General features: G+C 38.4%; 1 protein-coding gene across 2 annotated transcripts in view; it reads right to left on the bottom strand.

Annotated features, from left to right (window-relative positions):
• mad1l1 (mitotic arrest deficient 1 like 1) overlaps positions 1 to 27,921 on the bottom strand; it is a 111,872-nt gene that overhangs the window by 67,499 nt on the left and 16,452 nt on the right. For both annotated transcript variants that reach the window (XM_017717427.2, XM_037543179.1), the window contains exons 10-11: positions 24,466 to 24,552; positions 8,019 to 8,163 (exon numbers count right to left, since the gene is read on the bottom strand). In XM_017717427.2, the coding sequence (XP_017572916.1) occupies positions 8,019 to 8,163; positions 24,466 to 24,552 (232 nt within the window). The remainder of the gene's footprint in view (positions 1 to 8,018; positions 8,164 to 24,465; positions 24,553 to 27,921) is intronic.

Here is a 27,921-nt window from a genome sequence, read left to right on the forward strand (position 1 = left end):
TGGGGATCAGCTGTCAGCAGCGTTCCCAATGAGGGAAATGTGGAGTTGGTACCTTTAGCTATGACAGTGATTTCTCTCTGAAGTGTCAACTAACTCTCCAACAGTCAGCTACAAAGCACACTACAATTAGAAGCTTTTCCACAGCAAATAACAGACAGGTGGGCAAAAAAATGAGGCTTTAAATAAAGTAATAATAAACAGAATAAGCTGAATCGCTTGACATTTGAGATGATCACAAAATGTTTAAGCTGACCACAATTATTTTCTGCCATTGTTAGCATTCACTCTCAAACAACTACGCTGCCTCAAGCAGTTTTCATAAAAGAAAGGAATTTTTTTTTATTATTAAAGCACATCACAAGTTTGCAAACACAACAAAAGTTCTCATTTCTTCACTTCTATGGCAGCAGGGAGTGAAGTTTGTTTAACTGATGTTTATTAACACCTTAATAAGAAAGCAGTGAGTTATATTTGTTCATTCAATGTTAACACCTTTAGAGTGACGTTTATTTGAGGTTTGTTAACATGTTTATAAAGCAGTAGTGAGCTACCTTTATTTATTCTATGTTTTTTAGCACCTTTACGGGGGGAGCAGCGAGTGACATTTATTTAACTGATGTTTATTAACACCTTTATAGGGGAGAAGTGTGTAATACTTGTTCATTTGATATTTGTTAACACCTTTGGTGGGCAGTGCTAATTTATGTTTGTTTATTTGATGTTGTCATCTTTATAGGTCAATAATGAGTCATGTTTCTTAAAACACTCTGAGAGGGCAGCGGTGTGTAAGGATCTTAGTTTATTTGATGTTTGTTAACACCTTTGGAGGGCAGCAGTCTGTAATGTTTGTGTGACGTTTGTTAACAAAACTTTTAGAGGATTATGAGTAACAAACAACAAATGAACAAACATTCCTTACCATCAGCCTCTAAAGGTACTTTGGCCATTATCAATTGCTATATGGCTTAAAAGTGGAGCAGATTTTAGAGCATTCATAGGGAACTGCTACAGAAGATAACATCTCAGCCATTATACGATTCTAGTGGGATATTTAAAGATACTGCAACTTCAAACTACAAAAGAAAACTTTGAATAAACATGAAGAAAATCAGATAAAACAATGCGAAACAGAACTGTGAATTAGACAAAGCATATATTTATTTATATATAATAATTCTATATAATTATTTATATATAATAATTATATAATATATATAATAATTCGTTCTTATATAAAATATAATAAAAAATATGTTTACACATTTATTAGACCTTTTTATTGGTGAAGTAGACAAAACACTCAAAATGGATTTTGTCCTCGCATTTAAAAAAAAATGCTTTCATCTAAAGCAAGTTCTGGCAGGTGAAGTCAATGACCCTTGTTGGTCCATTATATTGGTTTTCTGCCCGAATGGGGATCAATCTAGTAGATAACCAAACCTGAACGTTAATGTATAGATGAAAGTGATCGACCTGAACATGGGATTGACTAACGTTCTCCCATGTGAGAGTGTACTTATTATCCATTCCTTATGGACTATTCTCCACTGGCAGAAAATGTGCTCTCACCAGAAAGAAACCACACCACCTTGTTGAGTAAGACTTGAGAGCTGCATTTTGCTTATCTGTTACTCAAAGAGCTTAAACTACAAGTATTTAAACAATAAAATATGTATACTGTGGCTGCTGTGTATTGGCAATAATTGTAAACCCAAAATTTTGCAATTTTATAATGAATAAATTTTTTTTCTCTATGCAATGCTGCTAAAACTTCGCCAAGTCAGAAATGCCACAGACAGAGCTAATAAAAGATCCAGTCTGAAATGCTTTCACATTGTTCGAAATCTATAATAAACCCTCAATGAGTCTGTTTATTTACTCATTTCCCAAAAATAAATCAAACATACCATACAGTAACTGAGTCGAATCATCTTCCATGACTTCATAATGCAGTTTTAATTTCAGCTAATCCATTCCACAGACTCACGAAAACAATGAGGAACACAAAGAAAACTAATGGGGCGGACAAACACCCCCTGCGCCTGAGTCGCGCGGTGTAAAGATCTCATTTTAAAGTCGATTAAACAGAAATCAAATCTAGTCTTTAAAGCAGCAGGCAGAAAGATCGATAACATCTTGTGCTTCATTATCCAGAGAAGGGCTGAATGAACAGAGAACACAAACATGCAGCAAATAAGCTTCAACAGGTACTGCAGGAACACAAAAGGCCTAGCAGATTAAAGCAGAGTCAGTGATTCACGGTTTATCAGTGTCACTAATCAAAACCATATTAACATCCACATTTCAATTCCACTAGACTCAAGTTTTGAAGTAATCCATCACCAGCTGTGGCAACATCTTAAGCTAGCATTTGGCAAATGCATCAGAATTGACTGCCATTTGTGTCATTTCCACCGTATAAACATTTTAGGCCATTTGGGTGACTATTGAGTTTTAATGTTTTTTTAGCAATCTTTGACTCACCATTCCAGCAAAATTTTGCGTCCAAACATATCCTGGCCAATCAACTACATCTTGGAGATGTGGAAAACGTTACGCTAAACCATTTCTTGAACAGCACCCTCCTAGCGTTGGTAGTATTGTTTGATTGGGGGGGTCCTGTGTAGCGGGTGGAATTGGAAACGACTAAATTTGGGAGAAAATTGGGTAAAAATCCATTTCCTCCATGTTCGTCTGGTTCTTTATTCTAAATCATCACAGTTTCTTACACAGTCGTTTCTTATACTATTAACAATCTGGAGCTGACGTGCCACCAGACTGAGTATTTCTTTACTGGTAAAACCAAATTGAAAGTTTCATTTTACCAACCCCTCAATGTCCCACATTTTGACTTTATTCTGGAAACATTACTTTTTTTCTCAAAATATTATCATTTAATTTAAGAAAATACAACCTTATTGTCAAAGTCTATTGTATTTACTTTTAGCAGTGGCCCTAAAACACCATCATAGGTTATAATTATTTACAAACAGGGTCTTTCAAACAGAAACCAACAAGTGAAACATTCACGATATCTCAGTTTGAGAAAACTTAAAAACGGAGAAAAATGCAGAACCAAGCCGTATCACGCCACTAACACAACAGCTTCTCACAAAAAGAGCAAACGGCAACACTGTGTGGGCTTCGTTCTGTTTTGGGAAAAAAGTAAAGTGTGGAGAGTTTCACCACCTCACTGAGGAGTTGGAACTCGATGAGAGCTTTCAGATACAGCTTGGATAAGCTCCTTTCAGAGCTCAGAACACCATCTGTGAGACGGCCGAGGAGAAACAAATCCCTACACTGCTGAAAGTTTGCAAATGTCAAAAAGAGACCAAATACAGTGATGCTGTATTTTTGTCCTTCAAAAAAAAAAAATCAATCACTTTTGGTATGCAAAATATTGAGTTATATATGTGATTGAACTACTTTATTGCCATGCAAAAATAAAATTCACTGTGTAAATGCGTTCACTGTGTAAAGGCCTTTAGGCTTCACATGTTCGATGACTGTAAACAAGCAACAACTGCTTTTTTTTTTTTTTTAAATAGCCAAACAAATTAATCATTTATGCTCTTAGGTATATTTAGTTTTTTTCATCTAAATTTACATGCCCAAATCAAAGCAAGGCAAATTATTCAGTAAGTACATGAAATAAATGTACATTTGTGTTTTTTTTTTTTTTTTGTAAAAGTTCTGATCATAACCATATAGATATATATGCTTACAATTTACTGCTGAAAGCCAAAACTCTTAGATGCTCTTCATGTTTTTTTGTAAAAGTAATTTATACAAAGCAGATCACTGAAGAGATACCATCTGCGATCCAGTTTATAGCTCAGATTTGCGGAAAAATGGGTCGACTTTCAGTAAAAAAAAAAAAAAAAAAAACTTGTAAGTTCAGCTTCTTTTATTCTAAAGTTTTAAAATTACATCACCATCTATTTGCCTGGAAAGAAGACCGTTACAGCTCTTATATGACACCCCGCTTATAAAACATGAGTTATGAAGAAAATAATACAACAAAGTGCGTTTTGGAACCACCAGTGGACCCAAGGAGTTAGAGTGTTAAGCTGTCTAGCACTTGGTAGCTGACATGTATTACCTCTCATTAGGTGAGTTAAAAAATGTTTGGCTATTTTTCAGTTTATGTTGCGTTATATTTCAAATTCCAGCAAAACTGACAGTCTACAATGCTACCTGTATTATATTCAAACGATCTGGTCGGTAAAATCTTGAGGGCCACAGAAGCTTTTATGATTGGTTGTGTGGAAAGCGAGTTAGAAAAGGTTGGGAAGCTCTCCATTATTAACGGTTACTTGACTTAGCTGTAGAGTAGATATTAAAATGTAATTGTTGCCATCACAACTTAGTTAGTGGGGAGTTAAACGCACTCAGCAAATACATCTAGATATGAGTGGCATAAGATGGATCAGTCAAGGCCTCAGTCTCCAAACTTTACATGACGGCAAATGCTACAGCACTCAATCCAGGCCCTGAAGTGCTTCATGAATGCAGAAGTTGTTAGCAGAGTTGGGCATTACGACTACAGCACATTACGTCAAGTACTCATATTGTCACTACTTGAAGTAGTCTGACTAACAGCATGTTTCATAGTTATAAGAAAAGAGATAATTAAGCCTGTTACTTTGGATTTAGTGCAGTAGGTGCAAATCATATCAAACAATGCAAAGCAAGTAAATCAACATTTGAAACACATGGATTTCTTGGATCCTGCTGGTGTGGATTCATGACATTCTTCCCTTCAAATGATGCACACAAGTTTTCTGTCACTATAGTGGAGTCATTTTAAAATGCCTGAGCAAAACCATGAAGTATTGCATTTTCACATTTTTACAAATGCTCAAAAATGGGCCCAAAATGCACCAATACCAATATTGGATACAGCCTGACACCATGTGAGATCAGCCCTGTGTTCCTTGCAGTGCTAATTAACAAATGTGTCTTTGTAAAATGTGTCTTTTGCTTTAGAGACCATATCATTTCACCCATGTACATCACCCAGCGTGGTTAGTCAAGCTGCTGTAGCACAGTATTTCAGTGTGTTTGCTCGATACTTGGCTGTTCAGGGTATTAATGTGAATGAAACCGCTTTATTGATAATTATCCACACACCAAGCTGTCTGTAGGCGCTGCCTTTCATGTAGCATATCAGACCAAGCATTTTCTTACAATGTGAGCATATAAATCACAGGTTTTGTCGCTACACAATAGCTGACTGAAATGTATAGTGTGAGGCACCAAAGAACTAGACCAAAGAAGGCACCAAAGAAAAGATTTCTAAAGTTGTTCAATGCACTTGGCTTTAGAGAACATCGAACTAGAGCTCAAAAAGCCAACCATCTAAAATGACACCAACAACATGAAGAGTGAGCCATGGGTGAGATTCCTGCTGTCAGTATGCTGCAGAGGCTGTTGCTGAAGGAGACAGATGTGGAGGGAGGATCAAAACTATGAAATGTGCTTTAATCACAGCTGTACAGAAGTGCCTTTCTGACATGGAACAAACCTCACTCTTCTCCACTACAACACTTCTTGACTCAAGGCAACTAACATAACTGGCTAATGTACACCATTTTAAATAAATTTATAACTTTTTAAATATGAAATTTTAGTGAAAGGTAGTTATATTGCACTCATGTACACTAACAACTACTTAAGGCTGGGCTAAGTAAGTTACTCAGTAAGGTATCAGAATAAAATAGCTTTAAAAATGTTTGTAGGTGTATACACATACATACAAATACATATATACACATGCATATATCATTATATATATATATATATATATATATATATATATATATATATATATATATATATATATATATATATATATATATATATACATACACACACACACACACACACACACACACACCCCAAACCAATGTCTGAACGTGCCACGAATGTTTTTTTTTTTTTATGCTTAGGAAACTTAAGAAAACTACGTACCACGTTGCATATTGTGCAACATGAAAATGGCCTGATGTATTCTGTTATGTTTTTTTGCTATATTGTCCACTCCCGGTTGCCAGCTCCTAAAAAAAACTAAAATCCTAAAAAGTGCCATTTAGCAAAATTAAAAAAGTAAACAAACTACTGGCCCCCAAGTGCCATAATTATTAATGGAGCTGCAAATAACTGGAATATGATGCTGCCCTAAGTATCAAGCCACAGTATTGCTGTTGAGCGATGGGAACTGCTAAACAACTTGCTTGGATACTGAATGACAGGAAATTCACAGTTCATTTCACAGAGTAAGATATTTCTTGGTCTTGCTATCGCACACTGCTCTGCTGTGGGTATCCTCACAGAAAATGAATTTAGGGGGGAAAAAAGCCAGTGATAATGTTACAGTGTGTAGAATATCCATCAGAGGCAGTGTCAATTTGTGGCAGAGAAGGAGATAGAGGACTTTTCCCCCCATACACTAGGTCTCCAGCATTTGCCATGTTTACTCCTACCTTACCCACAAAGTGAGATAATGAAGCAGAGCTTTAAAAAGTGTCTAAATAAATTTAAACTCAGAAGGAGAAGAGAAAACCTCCTCTTAAGGGCCTGGATGAGGATGAAATGCTTTGGACTTCAAATTGTAAACCAAACCACAAATTTTCTTCTAATGACTACGTCTATTTTAAGTTTGACTCTCAAAAAAGGCTTTCCAAAGTGGTAACTTTACTATAGAAGGCAAAAACATTCTTAACTTCAACTTAATGTTTTATTCCAAGTTATTTTGGAGCATTATTATTTTAGCCCATTTGATATGAAATTGTTTTATGAAATTGGCCAGTTTCTGTGTTCATATTACGCACTAAAATAAATTTAAATTTATATATATATATATATATATATATATATATATATATATATATATAAAAATATATAGTAGCGTAATTATCCATTTAAATACTACAAATGTAATAAGTAATGATTTATTAACAAAAGTGTATTTAAACAAAAATGTGCGATATTTAAATAAATACATGCAAGATTCTCCTCCAGCTTCAGCTCCACAATGTCTCAGACAGAATACACCTGCAAACTGTGAATGGGAATCAAGGTAAGAGATTCACAAACCACTGCTCAGGCACAATAAACCAATCAACCGCTCTCTATTTTGGTTAATTTAATTTGATCAGACTTTGGCAAGCCAATCCTCCCCAAGCGAACACTCTGGAGACATGCAGTTAGCTAATAATCATAATAATGCTGACACACATAGAAGGTGCTGTTTAGCTCAAAGCACTGCTGTTCAGCTGCGCAATCAGAGATGCTTTTGCTTTAATTGGGCATCATATTCGCTCATCAGATTCAACTGCCAGATAGTGAAATGTGATTCATCACTCCAGAGAATGCATTTCCACTGCTATGGAACCAATGACTGTGTCCTTTACATCAATCCAGCCAAAGCTTACCACTGAGTATAGTAAACTCAGGCTTGTGTGCAGCTGTTCGGCCATGCAAACCCAATTCATGAAGCTCCTGATGCACAGTTCTTGCGCAGGTGTTGTTTCCAGAGGCAGCTTCAAACTCTGAGTCATGCAACAGGAGATTTCATGCGCTGCGTGCCATCAGTTTGCATGACCAGAACTCAATAACTATGATTTTTATTCCCATTTTGAATGCTGTTTTGATATATGATACTGAATTTTCAGGGGTTTGTTTTGTGAGCGCCTTTAGTCACATTACATCTGACAGAACGAAATCATTTTAATATTGGATGCAACAGTGTGTTGATTCGTTTTGGTCAAGAACCTGTATCATATTTTCTGAGCATGTTGTGCTTTGCTTTCTTGCTTCCATTACATGTTTAAACATTTATTACGCACATCCTTTGGCACCAGAAGGAAAGTGCTCACTTTTTCTAAAACACATACACACTGACGTCAGTTCAAATTGTGCTTCTTAAAAATAAATAAGTCAGCAAGTCTTTAATAGTAGAAACCAGGACAGCTAAGAGTGCATGTGTGTGTGTGTGCTCTTGTTTACCAACACACCTTCGTAAGGAGAAGGACTCTCTTCTGTAGGCGGCGGACAAGCGCATCCTGGTTTTCTCGCTTCTTCTGCTCCTCCAGTGCTTTGGAGCGAAGCTCAGTCGCCTCAGACTGCAGCTGAGCACGAGCCTTCTCTACCGAGCGAATACTGGAGGCAGAGAGAGAGGAAAGAGAAAGAAGTTTAAGTGGGAATTTTTACACAGTAAAATATTGACATATACAGATTTAAATGTAGTAATAAAAAAAATCTATGTAGGCACGTGTCAATCTATTTTTAACGTCTCAATTATGTATTTAAAAAAAATCCAATTTAAATATGCCAAAGATACAGTATGTCAATTGAAACGAATGAATGTCAAAATAAAATACAAATAAAAATGTCCACACGATGATGCCACTGTATATCCATCACACTAAAATACTTGTCTTTTTGCAGTTTGTCCTTTTTGTACTAAGCTGTTATAGCTAGTTCTGCCAAATTACCTGCCTGTCCAGTCATCATACACAACCATTGTCAAGTGCGTTGCACTCACAAACTGACTTAATTTGTTTTGTTGAAATGCACGCCTGCTCTTACTGCCTGGGCAGGGCCTTGAGATTCCCCGCTGTGGGTAATCTTACCCTGTGGATCTACTCAACCATTTTGCTATCCACCATGCAGCTGCTATGAACAGCTATACTCCTAAATGCTTCCATAGTTCTCCCATAACCTCACCTGGATGCTCCAGAGGTTTGAATGAATAATCTACCACGTCATCCCTTGTGACCTACTAACTGCCTTGTGTAATTAGCTTCATATAATGCTAACCCCTGCAAGAACCTCTGACCTTCTGTAGTTTAAACCAACACTGAACACTTTCTTTTAATATACTGTGCATTGGGGTGTTTGTCATCATTTTATAAATGCAAAAAGGCACTGGATTATGGTGATTTTAGGTCAGATAGGGACTACAGGCAGGGTTTACAGGCAGTAGGCTGGCTTTACATGTTAAGTACTATAAGATTGTGGTTTTATTGTACGGTTGAAGTTCTTTAACCATAAAGCAAAATGCAAAGTGTACTTTTTATACAAGCAGTAATCTGAACTATAAATAAGCCACTTCCTTGGGGGTCTGGGTTGAGTTCATTTGCAGGTGGGTCAGAGTTTCAGTAGGAAATACAGAAAAAAAATACTACACAGACAGTGTCTCAGCAATGGCCAAGAGGCTAGTAGCTAACCATTCAATTCCAGTGGTCAGTAACACTGGTTGTTTCAGATGAGTCTTTATCCTCTAAACGTCATGCGAGTTGAAAATGAGTGTGCAAGTCACATGGCACTTTGTGCCACACATGTGGCCTGCTTACTAAGCACGGGTAGCTAACTGTGTGGAGGAAACCATGCAGAGCAGGCTTTGCAAGAGCTCAAAGCAAACCGCGCCTGTGTGGAAAAGCTACTGTGACGATTAGGCCAGAAACATATCAATGCAAGTATGTAAATGCAAATTACAGCACTCAGCCAACGCATTACAAGCACTCTGTCCTTCTGTACCAACTCACCATGCAGTCTTACATTACTGTGCCAGTTAAAACACTCAGTAGTGAAGGGAGGACAATTCAGTGAGGGACCTACTTTTACTCCAACAGCTTCAGCAGTTAAACGTGGACAGTAGTTGACAGTGAGTCTGCTTATCATATTTTTATGTTTATGTAAGTTGTCTTTGCAGGAGATTTCGACTGATCATCTGCCATAACAGTTGTGACACAACATTGAGACCGGATTGGCTGTCAGTATAGCGCCCCTTGCTGTAACACTTCGACTCGCGCTTGCATTGTGTCATGAAATACGTTGACACATTTCAACGAAACTAAGGACGAAACCTCATCTGCGTAGCTCAAAGCATCTGCATTCACATCCATACATGGAGTAAATTTAGGGCCTCTTTAATGCTCATTACTGTTAGGAACCCCTTCGAAAAAATGCCTGTGACACAGTGAGACCACCTCAAATGCTTAAAGTCCAAGTAATAAAACCCCCTTACAGATGCACATCGTAAGTGGTTAAATAACCAAAAAACACTAATGGACGGATTGCCGGACTCTCTGCATAAAGGTGGCATTTAGCCTCATTTTCGCCTTTAGCATATCAGCTCACTAGTCGGGCATGTACTTCAATTAAACCGGTCTGTGATGCGCCTCCGTCGGTCAGTTGTATAACTCAGCAGCGGGGTCTTGTGGCCCGTTTCTTCAAACAAGCCAGAAAAAACTATGAAATTTGCTAATACAGTATAAACGCTGATGATATTTCCTGAACTGCAGCTCAATGCAGCACAAGCAAACAAGTAGCACCAATGACAGGAGAAATTTGAATGTGAAACAACATTCAGCTGTTTTTGAGCCAGAAAAGCTGCTGTGTGCTGATGTGTAAACACCACAGGTTTTTCTGTATATTTCTGTATATTGTTGTTTTACACAGTTTACTTAAGTTGCTAAACATGGTTCTTATTACTAATTATATAATAGTAAATAAACAATCCCTACAGTAAATAAATACGTTTTCTTAAGCATCTAATAAATACAACCCAATAATTAGATGGCATCGAGCCAAGCATGAAGTGTTTTATTTGTGCGGCAGACCACTGATTTTTACCAAAATATACTTTAAACATGTATTTGTATAAATATCATAGTGGGGAAGGTTAATAAATTTCCCATATTTCAAGGGAAATATCATTGTGACCGGAAGGTTGCCGGTTCGATCCCCAGCACTGACAGTCCATGACTGAGGTGTCCTTGGGCAAGACACCTAACCCCCAATTGTGGATAGGGCTGCCCAACGCTCCGGGGACTAACACTAAAGGATCAGGTATCGGTATCCGAAGGAAAAAAGTGGTATTGGTGCAGCTCTATGAAATGATAATGTTTATACTGCAAACATTAAACATCAGGTCAATTGCAATGCAACCTACTTCACAGTTAACTCAACTTGAGGGCACCAGAGTTCACCCGTGCCAAATTGTGACTCGTTAAAGCGGATGCATAACTTGCCTTGTAATTTGATGTTGAATTGACTTTTAGTTTTGTTGCGGAGCAAAGGGAAAGAAAATCCCCTCTGGATATTCGACAAGCAACAAGAACAGGTGTCTGTGCTACTCAAAACAGCAGGAACGAATCAACAGGAATCGTACAGCGTACGGTGTCACATGTTGAAATGCGTGAGAAAGCAAGCGAGCGCTGAGAGAGGAGAGTTTGATACAGATAGATTCTGACTGAGAGAAGACTCTTCCACTTGACCTTGCACAGTGAGAGAAATTACTCACAGCGAGGGTTCAATCCCATCTACCGTCAGCGTATGGGAGTGCATACGCCACGCTGGAACACGTACCGCTATGCATCGTTCTGGTACCGGTGGCCGCCTGAAAATTAGTTTTGGACCAGCGTTATTCATAACTAGATTGATTAACACCTCATCTCCTCCAGATGCTGGCCATTCGGGCTAAATTGAGCGATGATGAAAATCATCACAGTGTGCTGTGGGGGTCAATCAGACAATAATGCATAATCTAATCCTGGAACCTTATTCGTCGGCCGGTCAGGCTGACCCCTGAATGTACACACGCCCATCATGCAAATTGCCTCCATTTGTTAGTAAATTCATTCGAATTGTGAATTGATTCAGGGAGCCAGTCTGGCCTACATGCAGATTAATGGAATGACTAAAGCAAGTGGACCAGAGCGTTATTAAATCACTAACACCAAACACAGACACACGCAAGCCTGAAAAATAAAGATGGAGCAATACAGTCCTGACACCTAATTATCGCCTCTATCCATATCCGTCTTGAGTGACTGCCTATGCTCAGGAGAGAGAGACAGAGGATGAAAGGCAGAGGCTCGGGCCAAACTTTCAAAAATAATTTACCAACTGCTGATGGCATAATACCACTTTCTTTTCTGATACTGAACCCTTGAGTGGCTGACAGAACTAATCGATTGAACTTTAAATAAATAAATTAAATAAATAAATAAAAACACTAAATATAACACCACCACCAGCTTAACTTCAGATACTAAAGTACTTTGTTTAGTCTATGGCTCTAGCCATACATGCTTTACTGAGGGTGTGCGGTTTCCTAACTCTCAAAAAGTTTTAAATAAAAAAAAAAAAAAAAAAAAAGAATTTTAAAAATTTGAGTGCCTTTAAGGTAACTGAATTGCTGTGTAATACTACAATACAAATTTTACATGCTTCCAATTTTTCCCTTGACAGTTAAAATGACAACTTGCTACACTCACTCAGATTAACAGTTTTAATCTCAATAAGTCTGGAAAACATGTCATTGTAATATTTTTATTTAAAAACAGAAAAACACTCAAGAAGTTTGAATCTAGCTTTGACTCACACTGATACTGATCCAATACTTTTTTCCTCTACTAAACCACTAAGCTTGAAAATTTGCTATTTATTTAGCAGTTCAACGAAACATCAAAATATAGATAGTTTTTATATATAGTTTTTACAGTAGGGTAGGATATGCAACGCAAGTATAGTCATCATATTTATTAACTAAAAAAGCCAGTGAACCAACACGATGAAACTGCATGAGTTTTACATGTAAAGTTAATATTGGTAAAACAGAGGCAGATCAAAAACTAAGATTTTTCTGTCTAACAAACTTTAAATTATTAATTTAATTATTTTTGCTTTATTATGTTCATTTTTATATTTTATCTTAACTTGTTGTATTTTGGTGTTTTTTTATGTATGTATGTGTGTGTGTGTGTGTGTGTTTTGCTTACGCAGCATTGCCTGGTGATTAGCAGATAAGTCCAATCCACTCGTAGGCTACATGTCTACGCATATGTGCTCACCATTCCCGGCAAAAACATTCTGTTAGCCAAAATGTCTCTTTCGAAACTCTCAAAAAATAAAAGAAAAGTTGACTTGGAGCCTAGACAGTTTCGAGAGAGCTGGACGATCGATTATTTATTTGTTGAGTTTAACGCGACCGCCACTTGTCTGATATGCAAGGAGAAAGTTGCCGTGCTTAAGGAGCACAATCTCAGGCGTCATTATACCACTAAGCACGCAGAGCAGTATGCTGGGTATGAGGGAGAAGAGAGGGAGAGACGAGTCGCTCAACTTCGCAAAAATCTTTCATTGCAGCAAAACTATTTCCAGCGAGCAAAAAGAGAAAGTGATGCTGCAGTTGAGGCAAGCTGTGTGGCGAGTGAGCTCAAAGCTGGGAAGCCGTTAACAGAGGGACAGTTTCTAAAGGACTGCATGCTCCAGGCTGCTCATATCCTTTGCCCAGAAAAGGCGAGTTTATTCAGAAACGTAAGTCTCACTGCGAATGCTGCAGCCGAGCGGATCAGTGAGTTTTCTGCTATTTATGATGAGCTGTGCACCAAAGTGCAAGGATTCAGTGCATATTCACTAGCGCTTGATGAGAGTACAGACATGAATGATACTGCTCACCTGGCTATATTTGTCAGAGGAATAAACGACCAGTTTGAGGTGACCGAAGAGAAGTTTCTGGTAGCAAGCACTGAGCAAGCACAAAGCAAGCACTGAGCAAACACTGAACAAAATGTATTTGGATTTCTGTATGTGTACATAGTTATTATATATTAAAATAGTTCATTTTCCCTTTTCCCACTGCTTTTTGTCACGATCCTTTAATCTGGCCCCTCATTGAAAACACAGCCTGGTTAGTGGCCCCCAGGTAATTTTTTTGTGACCCCTGGTCTAACACCACCCTACATGTGCATCTCCACCATGAATGGGTGACTCCACAGTTGGGGTGGAATTTAGCCCCTGTAACTCAAAAATTAAACTTTACTCTTTAGTATTTTGCCACATTGAACCTAACATTACTTCAAATTTTACATTATCAGGAAGTCTGACATTACCAGCACACTTACCTGCAGCTCCACAGCAGAATTAGATTTGTGGGTAAAAATAAAATAATAATCCTTTGAAGCCAAATAAAGCTCTGCTGATCGTTCAAAACAGTTTTAACAATAAATGGTCTTAAACACTGGAGTTAATTCAGAACTTCTAATTCACCCTTTAACCCTGAAGATAGGCCGCCCAGACTGTTGGTCAACACAGCAACGCAGACAACAGTCTTGCCTAGCTAGAAGCTAATGAAACAACAAAGAGAAAGATTTAAGACGAACATTCATATTTTATAGTGCATTTATAAGCACTCAGCTCAAACACTAAAAAGTCGCAAATCTGAAATCAGTTTCTCATTCACCGACTTTTTGTTCGAATTTCCCCGTTCCACCTTAAATGTTACATTCTGGCACCTAAGGTGCCATTTAAGGTGGAACGGGAAAATTTGAACAAGAACCTAATGAACAAGAAGCAACTTCAGCCTCTTTTTAAAAAAATAATAAAATAAACAATGTTGAGGGACATTCTACAAGAAAGTATTTTAGTTTTGCAGAAAAGTTTAAAAGCAGAGTAAAGTAAGTATATGTTGTCGTTTATATTATATTTTCAGCCTATACTAGTACATTAGCACATACTGACACATTTACAGTCAAGATGGTAAAACAGTACTTCAATAAATTGGGCATAAAATGACTCTCAAAGTGGTCTGATTTTTGTTAAAAGGTCAAAACAGTTCTTCTTAACATTTGGGTTGCGACCCCTGGTCTAAAATATTACTGTCTAGAATAATCTCTGAACCACTGTTTTGGAATTACACTTTATCTGGTGGAATCCTGGACATCATAAACAGCTGACTACAGCAAATTAAATACCTTAAAATGCGTATCTATGAACTGTGACATTGATGGACCTCGTACGAGACAGCACCCATTTTCAAATGCTCAGTTTTTGAGTTGCAAAGATGATGCAAGGATGATATGGTTGTGGTGGAAATGATGGATATGATGAGGTGTATGATCACTCTCTGCATTCAATTCCGAATAATGAGACCAAAGCAAAACACTGCGTCAGCTTCTTATGAACATACAATACACTGTATTTCATGCCGACATGGCAGAATGGTAAAAATACTCAACTTGAAAGGAAACAGGAATATATGAAACTTAACAGGAAACATTTTATATTTATTTAACATTTATTCATAGACGTTAAAAAAGTCAGCTGGATATTTAACCACTCAGGAACAACGTCTCATTTTGTACATGGTTCCTTTGAAGGTAAAGTCTTAAATGAGTAAAGTAACGGTGGACTTTAGCACTGCTAAATACACACTGCGGTTAACAAACATCTATGCTAACACCATGAGGACATTAAGGACACCCTAATGGTTTATTTAAAAAGTATTTCTTTTAATTAATATTTTACAAGGGCTTCCAGCTCTTGCTGATGAGGTGTAGAGAACAGTATGACTCTTGAGCTATAAAAGTGAACAATGACTTAGGCAGCCATTTCAGACAACACCAGGGCTGCTGGACTCATTTTGGATCAGATTGCCCTGCATTTATGATAGTTATTGTCACAAATACTGATTTTACACCTGAGGTGGTTTATGAATACAGGCCCTGTTGTCTACAGCGGCTGCCTGCAGTCGTGTTCATTTTTCATAGCTCACAGTACGTCATGCTGTGTCCTTAATTACACTGGCAAAGTGGTGGATGCAGTGTGAGCAGTTTGAAAGAAGTTTTCGTGATGTGTTTTCAGAGAATTATTTAAGCTATTTGGTGACTACTGAGCTTCAATTAGGGTTATACAACCCTATAGTAAGGTATACAACCGTGTGCACACACCACAGAACACATTGGATTTTGGCTCTAACACTGTTCACTCAACTTTGGATTGATATATCCTTTTAAACTGATGCCATTCTGGCATCAGTTAGCTGGAACCAAACCTGTACTGTGGTGTTTGACATGATGAGCTAGATAACTAAGCTATTGTCTGCTTAGCGCAAACATTACAGTCCACACCACAGAAGTGAGCAAAGCACCAGTTCAAGCCTCTATCAAACTCAGTAACACTTTTGAATGTGTTGCAGTTTCCACTAAATATATGCAATTAATTCTGGGTCACAAAGAAATTCACACTCTCTTGTTAACACTTCTTTTTAGTATTAGCAATATTTTGTCCTTGTCCAAGCAGTTTTTTGTGAAGCAGGTGTATTTCTAGAGTTGGATTTAACCAAACCTTTGTGGAGAGCCACATAACGGGTCATAACGGGTGGACTGAGAAAGAGCTCTTATAGCGACAGTAAATAAATCCCTCGTCCACAGGGCTTCTGCAATATATTTCTAGCAGAGCGCCCAGCAAAAGCCACTTTCTGTGGACAAAGCTTCTCCAACATCCAGCAAGGTATCTCAGCTTGGGTGTAATTCATCATCTTGCTTTATTTAGTTTTTGCAATGATTATCTGCACTACATTAGCTTGTTAGTTTGAGTACACTGTAAAATGACTCTAAATGTACACTAACTGTTTAAAGCACTCATATTGTAATAACTATTATATACTGTGTAAGGTCTGTCTAAAATAATTATACTACTGAATGTTATCAACAACATCCTCTGTTCTGACCATTGCTGTCCAAAAAAAATGTGTAAATTTTATTCAAAGCTGTTTTGAAGCATTCCATTGACCCAACCATCATAAATTATGCACAAAAAAGGGGGATTTTTTTTTTTTGGACAGCAGCAATATACTCACATACATTTAAAAAATGAAACTGTAAAAATAAATAAATAAATAAATAAGTAAAAAACTTTAAAATGAAGTACTTCAACAAAAAAGTTTAAGTATTTACTTAAAGCATTCACTGAAAAATAAGATAAGAAGTAAAATGTGTTTCATGCATGTCTTGCAAACTACAAAGGTCATCGTTTAAGCTAAATGCTGTATAGTATTAACTTCATTGTGGGACAGTGAAGCTACACCACCTTTAGCTTGGCTAACATGACACTGGAAATCTCAAAATGACAATATCTATGCTCTCAAAGAAAAAGGACACTTAAAATAAAAATTCCTACAAAGTGAAAATCAAATTCTGCTACATAATGATGTATATGACCAAAAAAAAGTACAGGCTATGATAGGTAAGCTAGCATGCTATTATGGACCTAGCTTGTATTAGTTTTAATGCTGCTCAGTTAGCTTTAATATTCCAAAAAATGGAACACTGAAAAAGTATTGCATTAAATCAGTATGTATGATGTATAATCACAATTATACAAAATATACATCACTATGCACACAGTAAGTGTTTAACACAGTAAAATATGACTTAATTTTCCCAGAATTGACCATGGGACACTGTATGGAATTGTAAAACAGAATGCTATATAACTGTAAAAGTGCTGTTAATACAGTACATTACTGTAGAAAATACAGAAATTCCTTACAAAGTGTAGTTAAAGGTGTACAGTAACAATGGCCATGTTGTGTAGGTGGACAAAATGATGCAGATTTCAGGCATAGTCATTGCTAACAAGTGCATTCAATCTCCAAAGATCAAACTCCAGAAGTAGAATGAAGTGCTCTGTGACTTTCAATGTGAGACCGAAGAGCTCAGTGACATTCAATGTGGCAAAAAATCAATTTGTCATAATTAAGTAAGAGCTGTTATTGTGAAGTGGAAAGAAGAAGCACCAACAGCTCAGCCGTGAAGCAGTGGACCGCACATACCCACAGAACAGGGCTACGAAGCACTGAAGTGTAAAATGTGTTTGTCCTAGGTGGACTGAGTTCCAACCTACACCGAGAAGCAACACTTGCACAAGAATTATTCATTGCAAGAATTATTAATTGGGTCTCCATGGCCCAACAGCTGCACAGAAGCCTCAGATCACTATGTACAATGCCAAGCATTGGTTGGAGTGGTGTGAAGAACACCACCACTGAACTCTGGAGCTGTGGAAACGTTTTCCATAGAGCGTTCAATGCCACTTCAACATCTTTCAGTGTGATGGACTAAACTGGATGTAGAAGATGCTAGGAAAATTCTACCTGCCCTAATACACAATGGCAGCTTTAAAGTTTGGTGGAGGGGGATTAATGGGACTAATGGCAGGGGGATAGTTTTCTTAAGCCTCGCTTTCACTAAACCACTTTTAAAGCCTTAACAGACTGTAAAAAGAATGGGCATCTCACACTAACCAACTGCTTTCTGCAGATTATTTCGGGTAACTGAAATTATTGGGGATCCACACTAAGCCATCAGTGTTCACACACTACTCAACTTTTAAGCTGCTGCTAAACCGAGCGGTACTCGCTGAACGTGAGCGAACTCACACAAACTCTTGCGTTCTCGCATTACTAGGAGACCCAAATAAACAAGGGTGGAGCTGCTGCTACTGCTGCTGTTTTCATTATGTGACCTTTATTAGTCCCACAACGGAGAAATTTTCACCTCTGCATTTAACCCATCAGTGAAGTGAAACATGACATACACACTAGTGAGCACACACACTAGGGGGCAAAGAGCACACTTGCCCAGAGCAGTGGGCAGCTCTACCTGCAGCACCCGGCAAACAGTTGGGGGTTAAATGCTTTGCTCAAGGACAGCTCAGTCATGCATTGTTGGCTTTGGGGATTGAACCGGCGACTTTCCGTTCACAAAGCTGGTTCTCTAACCTCCAGCCCATGAATGCCATACTCTGCTGTTTGTGCTGACACAGTAAGAAAAGGAGCAGGTAAACATGTTTAAGTGAGGGTTATTGATTTAAAAATGTGATCAGTCTGGTATTTTTTAGAGTTTTAAATGTACATAAACTTCATTGTGCGCGTGCCTTAAACTCATCTCATTAAAAAGCTTGAGAGACTTGAAAGACGTGAGAGACTTTCAACCATTTTTCTCTGTTTACTTTCTGTATTTTCTTCTTTCGCACTCAGTTTCCATTGTCTGCTGCACAAGTCTGTTCTGATTCAGTCGCTGAGCAGTATACACTTCTAGGTTACACTAACAGTTGACGCAACTATTGCCAAAAAAATTTCAGACTCTGCCAGACTGAGAATCGGGGCTAAAATCGTTATGTGTAACCCCAAGTTTAGTTCCAGAGAAACGATATCTTAACGCAACAGCATACAATGACAACTTCGAGAATAGTGTGATGACAACTTTGTGGCAAATTTTGACGAAGGAATCTTTACCGTTTCAGGGAGGTCCATAAAGAAATGGTTTGCTAAATGTGGTGTAGAAGAATTCGGCCCTGATCTCAAAACCAACCCCTTGATGAGATGACCTGAAAGTCAGACTGTAAGCCAACTAATGTCCTGTTGGAATTTAGTGGAAAACCTTTTTAGAAGAGTGGAGGCTGTTACTGCATCTAATTGGGATCAACTCCATATTAAAGCCTATGTTTTGACAATATTGGAAATGTAGAGAACACACTTATGTTAAAATGATAACATTCAACCAAAAGTAGTAGTAGAGCTGGTCATACCAAAGAGATCAGTAACTTTCAAGTTGTCTTTCAATAAAACAGGAAGGGGAACAACAAGAAAACGACCACAACCACACCACTACACAACTTCAGCTGTATAAGGCGCACGTAGATCAAAAGCATCAAAAAATTATAACTGAAAATGATTCGGCAAAAAGCATTAGTCACCATGACAACACTGGCTCAGAGATTCATTTCACAAGAAACACTGTCTCACACAGGACAAATGGATAGAGTACAATAACAATATGACAAAGGTGGTAAAAGACACAACAAACTTTTTTAAAGAGTTTGTGAAGGCAATAACAGTAGCCTCCTTACAGCGTGATGTTCTTTGAGACGACATCATAATTCATAATTAGATAAATCTTAGCGTCAAGAGAGTGTAGAGCTCATTAAAGGAAGCTGACATCAGAGATTCATTTGACTCAACCACTCAAGCGACAAGTTATGCACCACTGACACACACCGGCTTCCATCGACCAATTACTGTCTGAATTAAGAGAGCAAGAGAAAGGGAAAGAAAGAGAGAAGAGCAAGAGAGACCAAGGCAGAAGGATCAGCTGAGATCCACTAGCAAACCTCTCAAGAAGCAAGAAAGTGCTTCTGGACAAATATAGTCCAAACACAACCCTAAAGGGGTCAAATCAGTTATTTTTATAAGCAGAGTTATTAAAAGATGATGTTCCAACAAATATCTACGTGAATTATTTTACTTGCTCAAGTCTGATCATGAAAAGGCATGTTTTTTCTTATCTGATTATCTGTCTGAGTGGACAAAATAAGTTTCATCAAAATGCATCTAATAAATGATTTGAATAATTCAATAACATTATTTACATGTAAATGCGGGTTTGACCATGAAAAAAAAATCACAATTTCCAATACGCAGCTTCCAGTTTTCATTCCTGATGTAGCTAGTAGAGGGCAGTATTCACCTGGTATCCCAATTGAAATTTTGAACCCTTTGTAACAGTGTGCCACAAACAAGCACCGACAATGCAACACGCATATAGCACAAAATGCTTCAAGGTTATAAGGTGGCTGTTACTTTTGTTAGTTTGCTGCTTGTTGATTTATTACCAGGTCTCTTTCGAGCACTGCGTGGCGAAGTATGCTGGAAGTACTGAAGTTATCCCTTTAAAAGTTGTACTTGACAAGAGAGCAACAATTGCGGATTGTATCCAAAGTCTTTATACGAAAGTCTGTCCATTCAATGGCCATCTTGGCAGGCAGTTATTCCCACTCCAGACCAGGCTCCTCTCTCTTTGAAAGAGGAGAGACTTACAAAACCAAAATTACAAGCCACATATACGCATTCCAAAAACTGATCAAATCTGGAGGAGGTGGAGCTTTTCCTGCTGGCGGCTTCACCAACAAGACGACTAGCTCGTTTTATTGAAAGGCAGGGCATTCTTCACAAACAGACACCATGTTTAGGTGGGGTGGGGGAAAACGCGATTCTTAGATGCATCGCAATGCAGGTGTGAATGTTACATAATGTTAACGAAACGCAAAAGCCAGAACTGCAGAAGTGCAGCACCCGGACAGTCTGTAACGGCACATAACAAAAACACAACCGGATGAGCGAGAAATCCGACAGGCACGCTGTGCATTAAAGCCAGGTTAGGTCAGGAGTCACAACCCAAATGTTAAGAAGAGCCATTTTGTCCTTTCAACAAAAATCAAGCCACCCTGGGATCCACAGCGTTTAATGTGTGCTGATGTCCTAGTATAGGCTAAAAATATAAATGAAAACGGATTTGCTCTGCTTAAAGCTTTAGCTATATCTGCTTTCCTTCCATCACCACCAGAAAACTTGAATAGTTTCTTGTAATATGTCTGTTTTACAAGGCTGAAGCTGTTTCTCATTCGCAGCTTCTTGTCTGAATTTTTCCATTCCACCTAAAATTCTGACTGAGGTGCCAAATGTAAATACGGCACCATTTAAGGTAGACCGGGACAATTCGTCTTCACAAATTATTAGTGTTTGACAGTCTCTCGTTGCAGATTTAACGTATCAGGAAACCAACTGCACTGCTTATAAATGCAAATAACACATAATTGCTATGTGACCTGCAGTCTGCACGCCAGTTCTTGGTCAATAAGGCACAGACTGCTCACACAGTGAGAAAATCCTGTATAGAAAAAAAGATGCATCAATAATCGTTTTATAATTGCATCCCAACCCTACAAATCATAATCGAATCGAATCTTGAGGTGCCTAAAGATTCCTACCCCTAATGTTTCATGTTACGAGCTACCCCATTTGAATTTCGAGTGACCAGTCTCCTCTTAACATCTCTGTTCTATGACAGCGACACACAGAGTGTGAGCAGCTGGGCTTCAGCCTGAACCTACTGTAGATGGTTTGAAGGGTCAAACTTGGCAGAGATGTTAAGGTCATGAAAAAAAACCAGTGCTGTTTATAATTTACTCTGTCAATGGTCCGTTAATGTATTAGCTTTAACAGCTATCAAAGTAATATAAAAACAAATTGTTAAATCTAACAATTTATACACAACGTCTGTGCTGCGGAGCTGATCAGCAGGCATACATACTGGAAACTCTCACCAATCCCAAAAAAGTTCAACAGACATGGTTACATGGTCAGTCTCGTGTCGTCCATTTCGTTGTGAGAATGATGAATAAGAGCATGTTAGAAGCCAATGCCTTCATTTACTCTCAGCAGTTTTCTGAGTTGGGCCATCCGTTTTAGTCTAAACCTTCTTGAGTACCACAGAGTATTTAAGTAGTTTCTCGTTTAATAACAGCAAAACATAGAATTAAAGAAACAAAATGTGCAGTATCTTGTTCATACATTCAAGACATAAAACAATTATCAAAATGGATCATGTGGACCTGACATGGAGACATTTTTCTAACGTGTGAGCAAAGAGCGGAAAATAGAAAACCCAGAGAGGAATGATTAAAGAAATACTTTGAGCAAGGAGCAGAAAAGTCTGCCGCTCCGCTCCACTCACACGCTCTGACAGCAGGCAAGGAGCGTCCCGCTGTCGGTGTGGACTAGGAGTGGTTGACATTTCGATGCTGGCTCAACATGGGTTTCAGCCATCGACTATAGATGATGCCATTGTCTGTCTGTCCAAGCCTAGTCAACACCTCTGAGCACTTACTTGCGGCACGATTTTTGAAATCAAATTTTACACTTTTTTTAGTACCTCATAACACGCATAAAAAAAAAAAAAAAAATACCACACCCAGCACTCAATGACATTTTTGAATATATGCTTTGAGATTACACAGACTTCGCATGGACTTTTCAGTCTTTCATTTTATCTGTTCTGCTGTCCTCAAGTCTGTCTTCGAGAGTAAGTTGACTACAGGACTATTGTTGGCTGCAATTCTTTGGTTGTTAGGCTATTCCTGACTGGCCCCTCCCTACTTGATGGCAAAGGTCAAGTCCTTCGAGCTTCGAGTACAGCTCGGTTTGACCCACCATGCTTCAAGACGCGTGGAAGACAAGCATCAAGACTTTTCTCTGTCCTGGCACCCAGGTGGTGGAACAAACTCCCACTGGCTCTCCGAACAGCAGTCTCTCTCATGGTCTTCAAACGCAGACTGAAGACTTCTCTTTATACAGCATAAGCACCAAGTAAGCAATTGTTTTATGTTTCACCATTTTGTTTAATTCTGTTCCGTTTTCTCTGGTTATCAGCATGGCCTTTTGTTTCCAGCAGTATCTGAGCACAGGACTGGCTCTCTCTCTAATCTATTTGTAACTAGCAAAGATACAAAAAGTGCTTTGTCTATGTAGGGAAAGTAAGTCGCTCTGGAAAAGAGTGTCTTGCTAAATGCAGTATATGTAAGAGATAACATTGTGGCCAATGACCAATTCATGGCGTGTGTAATGCTGGCTTATAAAAACTTTATTCCAGCAGCAGGTTGAGAATAATGTCTGTTAATAGACTAGTGTACAGAACACAACAATACAGGATCAGGCTTATTTAAGACAGACTTCCTTGAATTTTATATTGAGAGACGATTTGTTAAAAAAAAAAAAAAAAAAAAAATTCAGACATTTTAGGACCTTAAATCTTCAAAATCTATATGGAGACTTAAGACTTTTGCAGGAAGCCTGACTCAGCCTTAAAACGGTACAGTGGTAAAGGTGGTCCAGTATTTCTTTGAGGCTTCCATCCTTAAACTATAATGTTTAAGCTCAGTTTAGTCCTTCACTGAATTAGTACTGATCTTAATATATGAGGCTAAAACCATCCTTTTCACATTACAGGAAACAAGCCATAACACCAATCAAATGCATCAATTCGAATGTATAAAATCCTATGGAGAAAAGCTAAACAATAAACAACCTCATGGAATCCTCCAATTTCTAGATATCAGTAGTTGAAACTGTGGTAACTATGATTAACTATGATGTCAATACACATATTGCTAATAATTTTTCTAGCCTTCATGGCTTACAATAAAAAAAAAAAAACAAAACAAAAAACATGCAGCCCCACCATTCATCACTGTACTGTTAATTAAGCGAAAGCACATGAATGCTGTTCATACATTTTTAGAACAAGGATCTGCAGAACACCAGTTGTGGTCTAAGCCCTCAGGAAAAGCTCTGCCTTATGGAAAGAGTCAGTGATATCAGTAAGGAGGCCATAAAGACGTGGCACAGTTTCTGAAAGAGGATGAACCTCAGTTCAGTATACAGCTGAGTGTACCTTCTAAAATCAAGTACATCTTAGGTAATACATTATATCAGGAGGCTAAATGATAAAGCTGGTCCATCAGCCATGTTGCTCCTAGCATAAGCAAAGTTTGTTGGCCTAATTTGTGCTGCTTGAGATTCATGTTCAATGACACAAAGTGTGCAGTGACGAACCAAACTTTAAAAAAGTTAGCCTAATAAAAAAATTAACAGACCTCTCATTTGCAAAATGCATGTGTGCCGCCCTAATACCAACCCACCTACTCACCCCTTCCCCTCCCCACCAGCGTCTGGTGATGATTTGGTATATTGTGGTATGGTGAAACACCCACATTTTCCAGCCTCACCTAAATAACACCAATTCCATGTATGTTTGGACATGCTTTGTTGCTTACTTGCTTGTGAGTGTGTAGTTCTGCTGTTTTAGATTGAGCTCCCTCTGTTGAATCTGTACCACTTCCCTGGACAAGTCTTCTGGCTTCCTGTGAAAGAAAAACACAATCAGTGGCTACGTTTACATGCAAAAAATTTTGCTAATCCGATTGAATACATTCCCATTACAGAATAAGATTGAAGTGTTAATCTGCTCACTCTATTCAACAATCTGACGGAAAAATCTTTGTTTACATGCTCACAAGTAATCCGATCCTAAATGACACGTATGCGTAAACGTTATCATGACAGCGAACATCACGTCCAGTCAGAGGGAGATGGGTTTCCAGGTGGCACACTTGTTTTTAATTGTTTTAAAATTACGTCAGACTCAGAAAAACATCCTTCACATGTCCTTATTAAAGAAGGCCAAGAGGAAGACGTCGTGTTCTGAGACACATAAGCTGGACGTCCGTCCCACCGCCCTCTTTTACAGCTCAGAGCAGAAACTTCATCTCCTCTGCAGACCAGTTTCCGCTCCCACCATGTTGAACCATAGATATATCCTTGTTGATCGTTATAAACTTTTGCTATGTCGCTACGTTCTGATTGAAAATGTAATCAGATACATTCTGAATACATTCTATTTAACGGATTATTTACAGGATTACCCACCTCGCTCAATTGGATATAAATTGTATTCCAAATGGCCTCAATCAGAGTAATTTAGACTGAAGTGTACACATGGACATATTCTTTTCCAATTGAGCTATTCATTTATCAAACAGTCATTCAGCCAAAATTTAGACCACTCTTGTCATCATCATGACAATATATATTTGAAATAATCAACATCAGTCTTGATGAAATTTTAACATTTTTTCTTAAACTGTCCAAATAGTGTCATTATTTTGGGCAATTCAGCTTCTGCAGTAACTGTACTATAACAGGCTGCGTTTGGATCAGAATGAAGTTAAAGTAACACAAACTGAGTACTCATTCTTTCTCTGCTTGCCTCTTGCCCTCCTGAACGGTCCAAAGAGTTCACCCCATTTTTGAATTTGTAGAAATAACCTGAAATTAACGGTGTTTACTACAAAAAGGTATGCATATCCACTTCGGTGAACATAATTTCTTCATAAGCTGAATAAGAAAGCTCTGTACATCTGTTGGAAGGCACACACAATGCTCTGTTTGAATGCCCCATCATCATTAATCAAATAAAAGAAAAAGAAAAATAGAAAATCACTGGGTGATTTAGATTCCCTGCTAGTTTCAACAAATTATTCCTGTCTTTAATTGAATTTACACCAGGAGAAGGTATGTTCCTAATGAGATAATGAAGCGCAGATGACGAATGGTATTGTTTATTAAACTAGTGACTCCACCTTTCCTTAACATGCAAGAGACATTCACTGGTTACAATTCGCATGGAATTACGCCCTTGTGACAAGGACAGGGCTCTCCAGAATCCAGATAATTTACTTCCAAGTTTCTACTAAAAACACAACACAGCCCAGCTTTGGTCATGAAAAGCTTTCACACTCAAAACCCACCAAAATATTAGATTTGTGCAATAAGAACTTATCAACCTCCTGAATCAGTTATAAATAAAAAAATAAATAAATCTACTTTTGTCAGGTCTTTGCAGACTCCGGTCACAAACACAACTTTTAACTGCTACTTTTTAAAAAAGGGCTTTGGGCATAAATTTTGTGCCATCGCCACCTGGTAATTTACACATTAATGCAGCTCAACATCTTTTATCATGATCGATTAGAATGATCATTTCCCGAGTCCTGAAGTGTAATTGCAGCAAATTAGGCTCTAGCATGCAGCAGCCGCCATGAAATTACATGAATGGTCTTGACTTGCATGCCTAAATAGTTTCTGTGCCCGGTTATATATGACTAGCCATAAATAGGCCTGGGTGATAGGGCAATGTTACAATCAGCGGCTATCCCAAGACAATGCTTAAAGGGTGATGATCCCCACTGACTGACATAGAGAGAACCAATTAAATTTTAAACAGATTTCTTCATATATTAAAGAAAATTTACATCTAACGTTTTACTCCTTTTACTCTTAAAAATTTGAAGCATTTTTGTTTGTAATGTTTCAAATAAAAAAGCCTTTCAATCAGTCTGTCTAGTTGTCCACTTTGTTTTGGCGGCAGCGAACATAAAGAAACGGCCAGTCTTTTGGGAACGCTTATCCTAACATGGACAACAGTTGGCTTTCCTCTCGTAACGCTTCAGAAGCTGCCTGACTGTCAGCTCCATCAGATGAGGCCCCTGGTATTAAAGCCTGAATCGCTAATATTCTCCCCATTCGAGTAGCATCTGATGGTTGGAATTACATGTGTATGGGATGCACACACGAAAGAAATGACTTGAGAAATTTGATAATGAATTGATGAATTTCCCGTTTTACTTTAAACAGTGCAGTCGTTAGATTCGGATGCCTGTACAACTGCTACTCTATTTAAGGTGGAATGGACAACTGAAAGGCAAAGCTGGGAAATAAGAAACCATCTTCAGCCTTGAAGAAATTAAGACGTTTTGCTGAGCCTGGACTACTAGAAAGCGATACTGACATAAGTACACAAATCAGGCATAACATTATGAACACCTCCTTGTTTCTACACTCATTGTCCATTTTATCAGCTCCACTTACTATATAGGGGCACTTTGTAGTTCCACAATTACAGACTGTAGTCAATCTGTTTCTCTACATACTTCATTATCACCCTTTTACCCTGTTCTTCAGTGGTCAGGACCCCCATGGACCCTCTCAGACCATGTACTATTTGGGCAGTAGATCATTCTCAGCACTGCAGTAACAATGACATGGTGGTGGTGTGTTAGTGTGTGTTGCGCTGGTCTGAGTGGACCAGACACAGCAGGGTTGAGTGTCACTGCTGGACTGAGAACAGTCCGCCAACCAAAAATATTCAGTCAACAGTATCCTCTGGGCAGCGTCCTGTTGTCACTTTACATCTACAAGGTGGACTGACAAGGAAGGAGTGTCTAATAGAGTGGACAGTGAGTGGTCACAGTGTTTTAAAAACTCCAGCAGCACTGCTGTGTCTGATCCACTCAAACCAGCTCAACACACACTAACACACCACCACTCAGAGAATGATCTGAGTGCCTGAGAATGATCCACCACTCAAATAGTTCCTGCTCTATGAGGGTCCATGGCGGTCCTGACCACTGAAGAACAGGGTAAAAGGAGATAACCCTGTAACTGGCTGTAACTAGCCCCAGTGCATATAGGCTGCAGCATTAACGAAAAAAGATTAAAGAACCAAAAAAAGTGGCCGTGGTCGAATAACGTGCCCTTATTACAGCAAATTCAAAACACTGTGGGTGATGAGTCCAGCTGTCAACCACTGGAACATAAACGCTCCTGTGATGCTGGCAAAGACAAAACTGAAGTTCCAGGAGCTACTGGGATTACTTGGCAGTCATGATTGT

The sequence above is a fragment of the Pygocentrus nattereri genome, chromosome 12, assembly GCF_015220715.1.
Source record: "Pygocentrus nattereri isolate fPygNat1 chromosome 12, fPygNat1.pri, whole genome shotgun sequence".
NCBI lineage: Eukaryota > Metazoa > Chordata > Actinopteri > Characiformes > Serrasalmidae > Pygocentrus > Pygocentrus nattereri.